The 13,551-nt window shown below is 39.4% G+C and overlaps 1 protein-coding gene across 2 annotated transcripts in view; it reads left to right on the top strand.

Moving 5' to 3' along the window:
- Positions 1-13,551, top strand: part of DNAL1 (dynein axonemal light chain 1) — a 60,407-nt gene that overhangs the window by 3,341 nt on the left and 43,515 nt on the right. For both annotated transcript variants that reach the window (XR_010731336.1, XM_066277183.1), the window contains exons 2-4: positions 3,320-3,358; positions 7,684-7,793; positions 9,477-9,532. Coding sequence is in view for 1 of the 2 variants with exons in the window: in XM_066277183.1 (XP_066133280.1) it covers positions 3,320-3,358; positions 7,684-7,793; positions 9,477-9,532 (205 nt within the window). In the remaining variant the exon portion in view is untranslated. The remainder of the gene's footprint in view (positions 1-3,319; positions 3,359-7,683; positions 7,794-9,476; positions 9,533-13,551) is intronic.

Genomic DNA, 13,551 nt, shown 5'->3' with positions numbered 1-13,551 from the left:
GATGTGTTTGGGATAGTTGTTTGTTTGTTTGTCTTGAGAGAGGCTGGAACATCGAGATGCTCCTGTATTGTACCCTGAATGAAGAATCCAACTGGCAACCTCCACTCCACGGCACAGTGTTCCAACCAACCAGATATCTAGCCAGGGCATGTTTGGGATCTTAAAGACAATACTTTTCATGTTACCTTCCCAATTTGGCCCACCTTGACCACCTTATTTAAAATAAACACCTCCACACACATATACTTACCTTCTGATATCCTTTACCAAGCTTAGCATTTCCTTTTTCTTTAGTAATTGTCACCTTCTAATATACTGCATTTATTTTTAATTATATTACTTACCATTTGTCTCCTGCCAATGGCTCTATGAAGGCAGGGGTCTTTATCTTGTTCATTGATGTATCCTAAGCATGTAGAAGAATGTTGGGTACATACTAGATACTCGATGACTATTTGCTGAAATAGATGAATTTCTCCATGAAGTATGGTGTTTATTGTAGCTTTTTGGTATGTAGCTTTTATCAAGTAAGGAGTTTCTCTATAACTCTTAGTTGAGATCTTTTAATATCAAATGTAGAACTTTATCAAGTGCTTTTTCTGCACTTATTGAAATATATGTGATTTCCCCCCTTTAATTGAATAATAAATGATTTGCATTTATACATTTTTTTCTGTTGTTAAACAATCCTTATACTCCTGAGGTAAGCATTTCTTGATCATGTTCATTATATATCATTGCTTTGGAGACCTAATGTCATATCTAGGCTATTTAAGTCGATGTTGAGAAATAAAGAGGGCTTTTTATCTCGTTATAGCATCCTTATTCTAGCCTCATAAAATAAGTTGGCAGCTTTCCCTCTTTTTCTAGATTCTGAAACAACTTGTATAACAGAAAATATCTGTTCTTTGAAAGCTTGGTAGAACTCAATCGTAAAATTAGGGTTAGAGCTTTAGGGAAGGAGGATGAGGGTAAATCTCTTTTATTTATTTATTGTTAATGTTTTAAGCAGTTATTGGTCTACTCAAATTTTCTGATTTTTGTGACAGTTCTGGCGCTTCTCTTTTTTTTGTTTTGTTTTAGAAATACATACTTTGTCTAGTTTTTCAAACTTACTAGCATATCTTTGCTTATAATATCTTTTAAATCTCTTTGGTTTCTGTTATTTCCCCTAATTCAGTGTATATTTCTAACTTATACAACTCTCTTTTTTGATCAGTCAGGCTTACCAGAGATCTAAGAACTTTTAGTTTTATTACTCACCCCCCACTACCACTGTTTCTCACTGATGTCTTCCTTTTTATTTCCTGTGCCTTATTTGGGTTTGCAGTGATGTACTTTTTCTGTATCTTGAATGCTTAGCTTATTTGTTTTCTGTCTCTTGTTCTCTGATGTTTTCAAATAAATGTATTTGAAGCTGTAAGTTTCCTTTTAAGTGTTATATGTATTTCTTTTTTTTTTTTTTTTTTTTACAGAGGCAGAGATAGACAGGGACAGACAGACAGGAACAGAGAGAGATGAGAAGCATCAATCATCAGTTTCTCGTTGCGCATTGCGACTTCTTAGTTGTTCATTGATTGCTTTCTCACATGTGCCTTGACCGTGGGCCTTCAGCAGACCGAGTAACCCCTTGCTGGAGCCAGCGACCTTGGGTCCAAGCTGGCGAGCTCTTTGCTCAAGCCAGCTGAGCCCGCGCGCGACCTCAGAGTCTTGAACCTGGGTACTTCCGCATCCCAGTCCGACGCTCTATACACTGCGCCACCGCCTGGTCAGGCGTTATATGTATTTCTTAAACTTTGACTTTTTTGTCTTTTATTTTATTATTTTACTTTAATTTATAATTTTTTTTAACCCATGGGTGATTTATTCATATGTCTTTATTTTCTAGATATAAGGCTTTATGCCTTTAAAACTTCTTTTGTTTTTGTTTAGGGTTCTCTTTTTTTAATGAATTCTAGCAATAATTCAAAGGATGTCTTCCTTTGTTCATCTTTAAAGTTATAAATATCATAATAAATAGAATCTAAGATATTATTAATTATAAGATGCAATATTATTTTATGTTCTACTAAAAAATATTGGAAGTAAACTAGAACAAAATAATTTTTTTTTAAATTTTTCTGAAGTGAGAAGTGTGGAGGCAGAGAGACTCCTGCATGTGCCTGACCGGGATCCACCTGGCAAACCCACTAGGGAGCGATGCTCTGCCCATCTGGGGTTTTGTTGTGTTGCAACTGGAGCCATTCTAGTGCCTGAGGTGGAGGTACTCAGCGCTTGGGCCAACTTTTGGCTGCAGGAGGGGAAGAGAGAGGTAGAGAGAAAGGAGAGGGGTGAGTGGAGAAGCAGATGGGCACTTCTACTGTGTGCTCTGGCCAGGAATCAAACCTGGGACTTCCACTCACCCGGCCTACGCTCTACCACTAAGCCAACCGGCCAGGGCCTCTAGGACAAATACTGTTTTATTACTTAGAATTTTTATTTTGGCTTGACCAGTGGTGGCGCAGTGGAGTATTGTCATGTGGCACAGAGTTCCCAGGTTTGAACTCCAAGGCCTCCGGCTTGAGCTTGGGCTCATCCAGCTTAGGCACAGGCTCACCAGCTTGAGTGTAGGATCAGTGGCTTGAGCATAGGATCATAGACATGATCCCATGATCACTGGCTTGAAGCCCAAGGTTACTGGCATGAGCAAGAGGTCATTGCCTGGGCTGGAGTCCCGTCCCCCCCCCCGTCAAGGCATATATGGGAAGCAATGAATGAACAACAAAAGTGATACAGCTACGAGAGGTATTTAAAGAAATCCTCCTGGTTTTAGGAAGTTAAAACACTTGTATATAAAGTCTCAAAGAAACAAGTTAATTTTTTTTTTCTTTTTCTTTTTCTTTTATTTTTCTGAAGTTGGAAACGGGGAGAGACAGTCAGACAGACTCCCGCATGCGCCCAACCGGGATCCACCCGGGGGCGTCACTCTGCCGCGACCAGAGCCACTCTAGCGCCTGGGGCAGAGGCCGAGGAGCCATCCCCAGCGCCCGGGCCATCTTTGCTCCAATGGAGCCCCGGCTGCGGGAGGGGAAGAGAGAGACAGAGAGGAAGGAGGGGGGGTGTGGAGAAGCAAATGGGTGCTTCTCCTGTGTGCCCTGGCCGGAAATTGAACCCGGGTCCCCCCCGCACACCAGGCCGACGCTCTACCGCTGAGCCAACCGGCCAGGGCCGAAACAAGTTAATTTTTTAATGTAGGTACCAAGACTAATAATTATTGCATGAAAATCGAAGGAACATATTACACTAATAAATATAGCCTTATTTTTTCTTCTCTTTTAAGGCAAAAGCAACAACAATCAAAGAAGCCTTAGCCAGATGGGTGAGTATGTGAGTTTTTTACTTATCTTAGAAGTGATACAAAGAGAATTTTTTAGATAGTTATTTAAATCAGATTATTCAATAAATGGGATCATTGTGGTATTAGAACTATTTAGCTATCTTGACTGTGATGGTAGATATATAAGCCTAGACATGTGATAAAAATGCATAATGGAACCAAAAGAGAACACAAATAGCCTCAGCAATCTTGAAAAGGAAGAATAAAGTGGGAGGTATCACACTTCCAGATATCAAGTTATACTATAAGGCCATTGTACTCAAAACAACCTGGAACTGGCATAAGAACAGGCATATAGATCAATGGAACAGAATTGAGAACCCAGAAATAAACCCACACTTTTATGGACAACTGATATTTGACAAAGGAGGTAAGAGCATACATTGGAGTAAAGACAGCCTCTTCAACAAATGGTGTTGGGAAAATTGGACAGCTACCTAAAAAAAAATGAAACTAGACCACCAACGTTCACCATTCACAAAAATAAACTAAAAAAATAAAAGACTTAAATGTAAGCTGTAAAACCATAAGCGTCTTAGAAGAAAACATAGGCAGTAAGCTCTCTGACATCTCTCGCAGCAATATATTTGCTGATTTATCTTCACGGGCAAGTGAAATAAAAGACAGGATAAACAAATGGGACTATATCAAACTGAAAAGCTTCTACACAGCTAAAGTCAATAAGAACAGAATAAAAAGACAAACTACACAATGGGAGAATATATTTGACAATACGTCTGATAAGGGGTTAATAACCAAAATTTATAAAGAACTTGTAAAACTCAATACCAGGAAGACAAACAATCCAATCAAAAAATGGGCGAAAGAAATGAATAGACACTCCTCCAAAGAGGATATACAGATGGCCAATAGGCATATGAAAAAATGCTCAACATCACTAATCATTAGAGAAATGCAAATTAAAACCACAATGAGATATCATCTCACACCAGTCAGAATGGCGCTCATCAACAAAACAACACAGAATAAGTGCTGGCGAGGATGTGGAGAAAAGGGAACTCTCCTGCACTGCTGGTGGGAATGTAGACTGGTGCAGCCACTGTGGAAAACAGTATGGAGATTCCTCAAGAAATTAAAAATCAAACTGCCTTTTGACCCAGCTATACCACTTTTAGGAATATACCCCAAGAACACCATAGCACTGTTTGAAAAGAAGAAATGCACCCCCATGTTTATGGCAGCATTGTTCACAATAGCGAAGATCTGGAAACAGCCCAAGTTTCCATCAGTGGACGAGTGGATTAGAAAGCTTTGGTGGCCTGACCAGGTGGAGGCACAGTGGATAGAGTGTCAGTCTGGGATGCAGAGGACCTGGGTTCGAGACCCCGAGGTCGCCAGCTTGAGTGCGGGCTCATCTGGTTTGAGCAAAAAAAAAAGCCCAAGCTTGAGCCCAAGATCACTGGCTCCAGCAAGGGGCTACTTGGTCTGCTGAAGGCCCGTGGTCAAGGCACATATGAGAAAGCAATCAATGAACAACTAAGGTGTTGCAACGCACAATGAAAAACTAATGATTGATGCTTCTCATCTCTCTCCGTTCTTGTCTGCCTATCCCTCTCTCTGACTCTCTGTCTCTGTAAAAAATTAAAAACATTTAAAAAAATTAAAAAATTTAAAAAAAAAGAGTAAGGACATCTTTATAAAAAAAAAAACTTTGGTACATATATACTATGGAATACTACTCAGCCATAAGAAATGATGACATCAGATCATTTACAACAAGGATGGACCTTGATAACATTATGCTGAGCAAAATAAGTAAATCAGAAAAAACTAAGAACTATATGATTCCATACATATGTGGGACATAAAAATGAGACTCAGAGACATGGACAAGAGTGTGGGGGTGGGGGGGAGGAGAGGGAAGGGGTTGGGGTAGGGGAGGGGCACAAAGAAAACCAGTTAGAAAGTCACGGAAGACAATTGGACTTTGGGTGATGGGAATGCAGCATAATCAAATGTCAAAATAACCTAGAGATGTTTTCTCTGAACATATGTACCCTGATTTATCAATGTCACCCCATTAAAATTAATAAAAATTTTTTTAAAAAAGAAAAAAAATGCATAGAACTTAATATACCCATACAAACATATTCACAGTCATATATACAAATGAGTACAAAACTGGGAAAATCTGATTTAAGTCAATGGATTATATCAATATTAACATTCTTTTTTATAATATTTTATTGATTTTAGAAAGGGAAAGAGAGAGAACAGGAAAGAGAAAGGAACATCTGTTCCTGTATGTGCCCTGACCAGGGATCAAACTGGCAACCTCTGTTCCTGGGGAGAATACTCTAACTAACCAAGATATCCGACCAGGGCTCAATATTAATATTCTGGTTGTGGTAGTGTACTTGGAAAATATTATTAGGCAGCATATACTGATAATTAAATTTTAAATTGTGTACTTAGAACCAGGTTAAATTACTGTAGAGCAAATAGTTTAATGTCAGCTATGTTGTAAAGAGAATATCTTCCACCCTAGCCGGATAGCTCAGTTGGTTAAAGCATTATCCCAAAGCACAGAGGTTTCCGATTTGATCCCTGGTGAGGGCACATACAAGAATAGATCAATGTTCCTGTCTCTCTCTCTCTCGCTCTCTCCCTTCTTTTCTCTAAAATCAATAAACATTTAAAATACAATAAAAGCAATGTGGTAGAACTTTTAAAAAAGAATATCTTCCAGAATTTTTGGTATTTTTGGGTTCTATCTCAGTCTGAATTGTGTAAGGAGAAAGAAAGATGAGATGACAAAACAGTTGATCCTACAGGTCTGAATCTAATATTTAAAAAAGATTCTTTACACCCTGGCTGGTTGGCTCAGTGGTAGAGCATTGGCCCAGAATGTGGATGTCGGGGGTTCAATTCCAGTCAGGGCACACAAGAGAAGCACCCATCTGCTTCTCCACCCTTCCCCCTCTCCCTCCTCTCTCTTTCTCTATCTCTTTCTTCCCCTGCTGCAGTCATGGCTCCATTGGAGCAAGTTGGCCCTGGGCACTGAGGATGGCTCCATGGCCTTGCCTCAGGCACTAAAACAGCTTGGTTGCTGACAAGTAACACACCAGATGGGCAGAGCATCCCCAAGTAGGAGGCTGGTGGGGTGGATCCTGGGGGCAGCGTATGCAGGAGACTGTCTCTCTGTCTCCCACTTCTCAGTTAAGAAAAAAAAAAAAAGGTTATTTAGGGACAAGTAATTCTTCCCAGGAAAATGTTTTTGTTGTTGCATTTTCTTTTGTTTATTTTTATTTCTTTATTTTTTCTTTTTCTTTTTTCCAAGTGAGAGGAGGGGAGAGAAAAAGACAGACTCTGCATTCACCCCAACTGGAATCCACCCAGCAACCCCTGTCTGGGGCCAGTGCTTTGCCCATCTGGGATCATGCTCACAATCAAGCTATTTTTAGCACCTGAGGGGGAAGCGCCACAGAGCTATCCTCAGCACCTAGGGCCAATGTTCTCGAACTAATTGAACTACGGCTGTGGGAGGAGAAGAGAGAAAAACAGGAAAAGGGGGAAAAGGAGGGGTGGGGAAGCAGATGGTTGCTTCTTCTGTGTGTCCTGACCAAGAATTGAACCTGGGATATTCACATGCAGGGCTTACACTATAACTCTGAGCAAAGCGGCCAGGGCCTGCTTTTGTTTATTAATTGACAGGTTCTTAAGGGTTTTTAAATATTACAGAAATTGGTTGTATTCTTTTCTCATTTTTTTCTATTTGGTTAGGACTTAATAATGAATTATCTTAGTTGGTCATGTAGAAGCCTGGTTATCAGAATCAATATTAAAGGTCAATAAGTGAACTGGACCCTGGCCAGTTAGCTCAGTTGGTTAAGAGTGTTATCTAGAAGTGACAAGGTTGTGGATTGGATCCCTGGTCAGGGCACATGGAAGCAACCAATGAATGACTGAGTGGAACAACAAATGAATGCTTCCCTTCCCCCCTCCCCTTTCTCTCCCTTCCTCTCTCTCTCTAAAAATGAATCAGTAAAAAATAATTAGCCCTGGCCAAATAGTTTGGTTGGTTGGAGCTAGTCCCAGAGCACAGAAGTTGCTGGTTCGATTCCCCAGTTAGGGCACATATAGGAGAAGCTCGATGTCCTGTCTCCTCTCCCTGCCTCTCTCAATACAAAACAAAACGAACAGAGGAACCATAAAGAATGCATGGATTTACTAAATTCTAATAATTGTTTTGAAATAAAGATTGAAAAGTCTTGGGAAATTCTGGCCTCCTTTAACTCCACATTACAATCAGGGATCATTTTCTTCTAAATTTATTTTTATCACAGGAAGAGAAAACCAGTCAGAAGCCATCTGAAGCCAAAGAGATAAAGCTTTATGCCCAGATTCCCCCTATAGAGAAGATGGATGCATCCTTGTCCATGCTTGCTAATTGCGAGTAAGTTCTTGTCTTTATTCATCCTTCTAGTTGTCTAAATAACAGAATTTTTCCTCCACCATATTCCCAGATTTCAGGAACTCAGTTTTTCACTAATAGTTCTCGGGTGTGGGAGATGACTAGAAAATAGGCAGATTTGATTAGTAATTTACACTGTACAGTAATTGACTTTGCTATTTCAAGTAAAAAAATCAATTATTCCTCTTCAAGTAAAATCAGAAAGGTTATGATCATGTGTTCTAGAGTCAAATTTTTGGGGTTTTAATTTTGGCTCTGCCACTTTCCAGGTATGTAATATTAGCCAAATTATTTAATATCTTTATAGTACCTTAGTTCTTCATTTGTAAAATATGGATAATAATAATACTTATTTCACAGGTTTGTTCTGATGGTTAAAATAGTTAATACATGTAAAGGAATTAGAAGAATAATAGGCATGCATTAAGTGTTCAATAAATTTAGTTTTCATATTTTTTGCATGACATTTACTAAAATATTAAACATTTTTTCAAGAAAAAAAGACTAAAAATGTGTAATTATGCTCCCTTTAAAAGTTTGTTTTTATATAATTAAAGTATGTATAGAAAAATCTAGATAAATATATATGAACTATTAAAAGTAGTTATCTCTGGAGGAATGTGTAGGGTAGCTAGGATTACATATGATTTCTTACAATGTACATATCTGAGTGATTTAACACATGAGAAAATATTTCCATACATGCATATATGTAGTTCTGCTTTTTACAAAAAGGGATCATATAAGATGGTTTTTAAAGTTAACTATAAATCATGGACATCTTCTCAAGTTGGCAACTATAGCACAATCTCATTGGGGCTATAGCGTAGTATTATTCCTCAGATGATGGATGTTTATAGACTTTCCTCCTCTTTTTTTTTTTTTGTATTTTTCTGAAGCTAGAAACGGGGAGAGACAGTTAGACTCCCGCATGCGCCCGACAGGGATCCACCCGGCACGCCCACAAGGGGGCGACGCTATGCCCACCAGGGGGCAATGCTCTGCCCCTCCAGTGCGTCGCTCTGTTGTGACCAGAGCCACTCTAGCGCCTGGGGCAGAGGCCAAGGAGCCATCTCCAGCGCCTGGGCCATCTTTGCTCCAATGGAGCCTCGGCTGTGGGAGGGGAAGAGAGAGACAGAGAGGAAGGAGAGGGGGAGGGATGGAGAAGCAGATGGGCGCTTCTCCTGTGTGCCCTGGCCGGGAATCAAACCCGGGACTTCTGCACGCCAGGCCGATGCTCTACCACTGAGCCAGCCGGCCAGGGCCTCCTCCTCTTTTTCTTGCTATTATAATAATACAGTCAATAATCTAGTTCATATAACTCGGTATTTGCTTTATATTTCAATAGAATGTATATTCTAGAAATGAATTACGGGGTCAAAGAATTCATGCATTAAAATATTTAATAGGTAACACCAAATTGCTCTCAAAAAGGTTTCTTTTGAATTTTCTACTATGTGTATGTATTATATTAACTTTTGTAATCACAAAAAACTATAAAGATTTCAAAATGAAGGAATGCATGCCATATCTGAAGGGGAAAAAATAATTCAGTATCAAAAGGAAATATGACCAAATATCTCCTGTGGGCACTGGAGAAGTAATTTCTGATACACCATTTAAACTTTTCCCATATTAATTCAAGTTTTCCTTTTTCTCTTTAAGGAAGCTTTCACTGTCTACAAACTGCATTGAAAAAATTGCCAACCTGAATGGCTTAAGTAAGTGATCCACAATACTAGATGGTTCTTGGGTTTTCTATTTATTTATTTATTTATTTATTTATTTATTTAGTGGCAGAGACAGAGTCAGAGAGAGGGGTAGATAGGGACAGATAGACAGGAAGGGAGAGAGATGAGAAACATCAGTTCTTTTTTGCGGTTCCTTAGTTGTTCATTGATTGATCTCTCACATGTGCCTTGACCAGGGAGCTACAACAGACCGAGTGACCCCTTGCTCGAGCCAGCGACCTTGGGCTCAAGCTAGTGAGCCTTGCTCAAACCAGATGAGCCTGTGCTCAAGCTGGCGACCTCAGGGTCTTGAACCTGGGTTCTCCACATCCCAGTCCAATGCTCTATCCACTGCGCCGCCTGGTCAGGCAGGTTTTCTAGTTATTGGAGTAAACATTCCAGAGACACTACGTAATCCCAGAAGCTGGCACCTGTTTTAACCACAGTAATTGTCAGATAACAGAGAGAATATATTAATCATGTGTCTTAAGTTTGATTATCCAAAGAAAGTTACAGATACATAAGACCTGAACATTTTTTTTTTTTTTTGCATTTTTCTGAAGCTGGAAACAGGGAGGCCGTCAGACAGATTCCCGCATGTGCCCTACCGGGATCCACCCGGCACGCCCACCAGGGGGCGATGCTCTACCCATCCAGGGCGTCGCTCTGTCGTGACCAGAGCCACTCTAGCGCCTGGGGCAGAGGCCGAGGAGCCATCCCCAGCGCCCGGGCCATCTTTTGCTCCAGTGGAGCCTCGGCTGCGGGAGGGGAAGAGAGAGACAGAGAGGAAGAAGAGGGGGAGGGGTGGAGAAGCAGATGGGCACCTCTCCTGTGTGCCCTGGCCGGGAATCCAACCCAGGACTTCCGCATGCCAGGCCGACGCTCTACCACTGAGCCAACCGGCCAGGGCCAAGACCTGAACATTTTAAAGCTATTTTAAAGCTTTTATACAGTTAGAATTAAGATATCTTAAATAAAAAAACAGAATTTTTATTATATATTTTTTGTTCAGATTTGTCTTGTGTTTCATATTATATTTAAATTTAATTTCTCACCATTCTTGTTTTTCCTGTACTCCTTCTCTTTGTTAATGGCATTGCTACCTACCTAGTTGCCAAGGCCTCTGACTCCTGTGCTAGTTTCCTATGGTTGCTAAAACTTGATGGCTTAAAACAACAGAAATTTATTCCCTCACAGTCCTGGAAGCCAGAAGTCTGAAATCAGTTTCACTGGGCCTAAATCAAGGTTTTGACAGAGCAGCACTCCCCCTGGAGGCTTACAGGAGAATCTTTTCTCTGCCTCTTCAAAATTCTCATGGCTGCTTTATTCCTTGCCACTGTGGTCATAGTGCTTTCTCCTCTTTTGTCTGTATCAGTTCTTTCTCTTTTGAGGATACATGTGATTGCATTCAGGAAACACCTGGATAATTGAGGGTACTCTCCCTATCTTAAGATCCCTAACTTACATCTGCAAAGTACCATACTTATTCTCCATATAAGGCAATATTCACAGGTTCCAGGGATTAGGATGTACGTATCTTTTGGTGAACCATGACTTAGCCTACCATACTCCCCCTTTACTTTCCTCAAGTCCTGTGTTCAAGTTCATCACTCAATCCTGTTAACTCAACTCTTTGAAAGATCTGTCAAATAATATGTTGCTTTTTCATTTCCAGGAGCTGCAGCTTTAATTTAGACTCTAATTATTTCACCTTAGATGGTGCTTATCAAACATTTTTTACCATTTTCCATAGTAAGAAACACATTTGAATTTATGAGTACATATATAGTATTCATATGACTACACCTATCAAATATACACATACACATATGAATTGGAAAAATGTTGATTAAATAATATTTACCCTTATAGCATAAGTTTCAGTGTAAAGTTTTTTTATACTTTTTAAATATTTTAATCAAGTTAATTTCCTTTATGAATGTATATTTTCCCTAAACTCAGATTGTATAGAGTATTATTATAAATATTTTAATTATATATATTTAATTATATATAATATATATATAATTGTATACACACATATATTATGGCAAACAGTGTTGTAAGATATTAAAAATTCTTTAAAACACTAATTTTAATGAATGAATTGTGTTAGCTCATATGGTGAAGCTACCATCCATACATACATTCCACTATTGTAGAGTTAGGTTATTTCTTAATTCTGTTTTTTAAGAGATTAAAGTGTACATTTCTATGATACGTGATCTGTATATTGCATTGTGTGCCCACCACCTAAAGTAAAATAATCTTCCATCCCCTTATATTTGGAACCCATTTACCCTTTACTAGCCCTCCACCCTTTTCCCTCTGATAACCACCACACTGTCATCTGTGTCTATGAATTCCAGTTTTATATCCCACCTATGAGTGAAATCATAAGATTCTTAGCCTTTTCTGACTGACTTATTTCACTCAGCATAATATTCTCAAGATTCATCCATGTTGTCATAAATGGCAGTATTTCGTTTTTTCTTATGGCTGAATAGTATTCCATAGTATAAATGTAACATATTTTCTTTATCTAATCCTCTATGGAAGTACACTTTGGTTTGTCTTGGCCACTGTGAATAATGATTCAGTGAACATAGGGGAGCTTATATCTTTGCAAATAAATGTTTTGTTTTTGTTTTTTTAGTTTTTTGGGTAGATACTTAGAAGAGGGATTGCCAGGTCATATGGTATCTGTATTCTTAATTTTTTGAGGAACTGCAATACTGTTCCGTGGCTGCACCAATTTACATTCCCACCAGCAGTCAATGAGGGTTCCTTTTTCTCCACAGCCTCTCCAACACCTGTTGTTACCTGTCTTATTGATAATGGCCATTCATTGTTTGTGAGGTGGTATCTCATTGTAATTTTGATTTGCATTTCCCTAATACGGAGTGAAGTCATTTCATTTTTTCATATATCCGTTGACCATTTGTATGTCTTCTTGGGAGAGGTGTCTGTTCAGATCCTCTGCCCATTTTTTTTTTTTTTTTTTACAGAGGCAGAGATAGACAGGGACAGACAGACAGGAACAGAGAGAGATGAGAAGCATCAATCATCAGTTTCTCGTTGCGCATTGCAACTTCTTAGTTGTTCATTGATTGCTTTCTCACATGTGCCTTGACCGTGGGCCTTCAGCAGACCGAGTAACCCCTTGCTGGAGCCAGCGACCTTGGGTCCAAGCTGGCGAGCTCTTTGCTCAAGCCAGATGAGCCCGCGCGCGACCTCGGAGTCTCGAACCTGGGTACTTCCGCATCCCAGTCCGACGCTCTATCCACTGCGCCACCGCCTGGTCAGGCCCTCTGCCCATTTTTTAATTGGTTTGTTTGGTATTGAGTTGTGTGAGTTCTTTATCTATTTTGGATATTAACTCCAAATCAGAACTGTTGGTTGCAAATATTATCTATGATTCTGTTGGTTGCCTTTTTGTTTTGTTGGCAGTTTATTTTGCTGCACAGAAGCTTTTTAATTTTATATAGTCCCATTCACTTATTTTCACCTTTACTTCCCTTGGCTTTGAGGTCAAATTTATAAAATGTCCTCTAATATTAAGGTCCATAAGTTTAGTAGTACCTTTGTTTTATTCTATGTAATTTATTGTTTCAGATCATATATTTAGGTCTTTGATCTATTTTGAGTTAACTGTTGTACATAGGGACAAACTGTAGTCTAGTTTTATTCTTTGCAAGTGGCTTCCCAACTTTCCCAGCACCATTTATTGAGGCTTTCTTTTCTCCATCGTGTGATTTTGGCTACTTTGTTAAAAATTATTTGCCCAGCCTGACTTGTGGTGGTGCAGTGGATAAAGCATTGACCTGGAAATGCTGAGGTCGCCGGTTCAAAGCCCTGGGCTTGCCTGGTCAAGGCACATATGGGAGTTGATGCTTCCAGCTCCTCCCCCTTCTCTCTGTCTCTGTCTCTCTCTCCTCTCTAAAAAATGAATAAATTAAAAAAAAATTATTTGCCCATATACATCAGTTTTATTTCTAGGCTTTCAGTTC

Source organism: Saccopteryx bilineata, chromosome 4 (genome assembly GCF_036850765.1).
Source record: "Saccopteryx bilineata isolate mSacBil1 chromosome 4, mSacBil1_pri_phased_curated, whole genome shotgun sequence".
Classification (NCBI taxonomy): domain Eukaryota; kingdom Metazoa; phylum Chordata; class Mammalia; order Chiroptera; family Emballonuridae; genus Saccopteryx; species Saccopteryx bilineata.
This window is presented reverse-complemented; position numbering and strand designations above follow the sequence as displayed.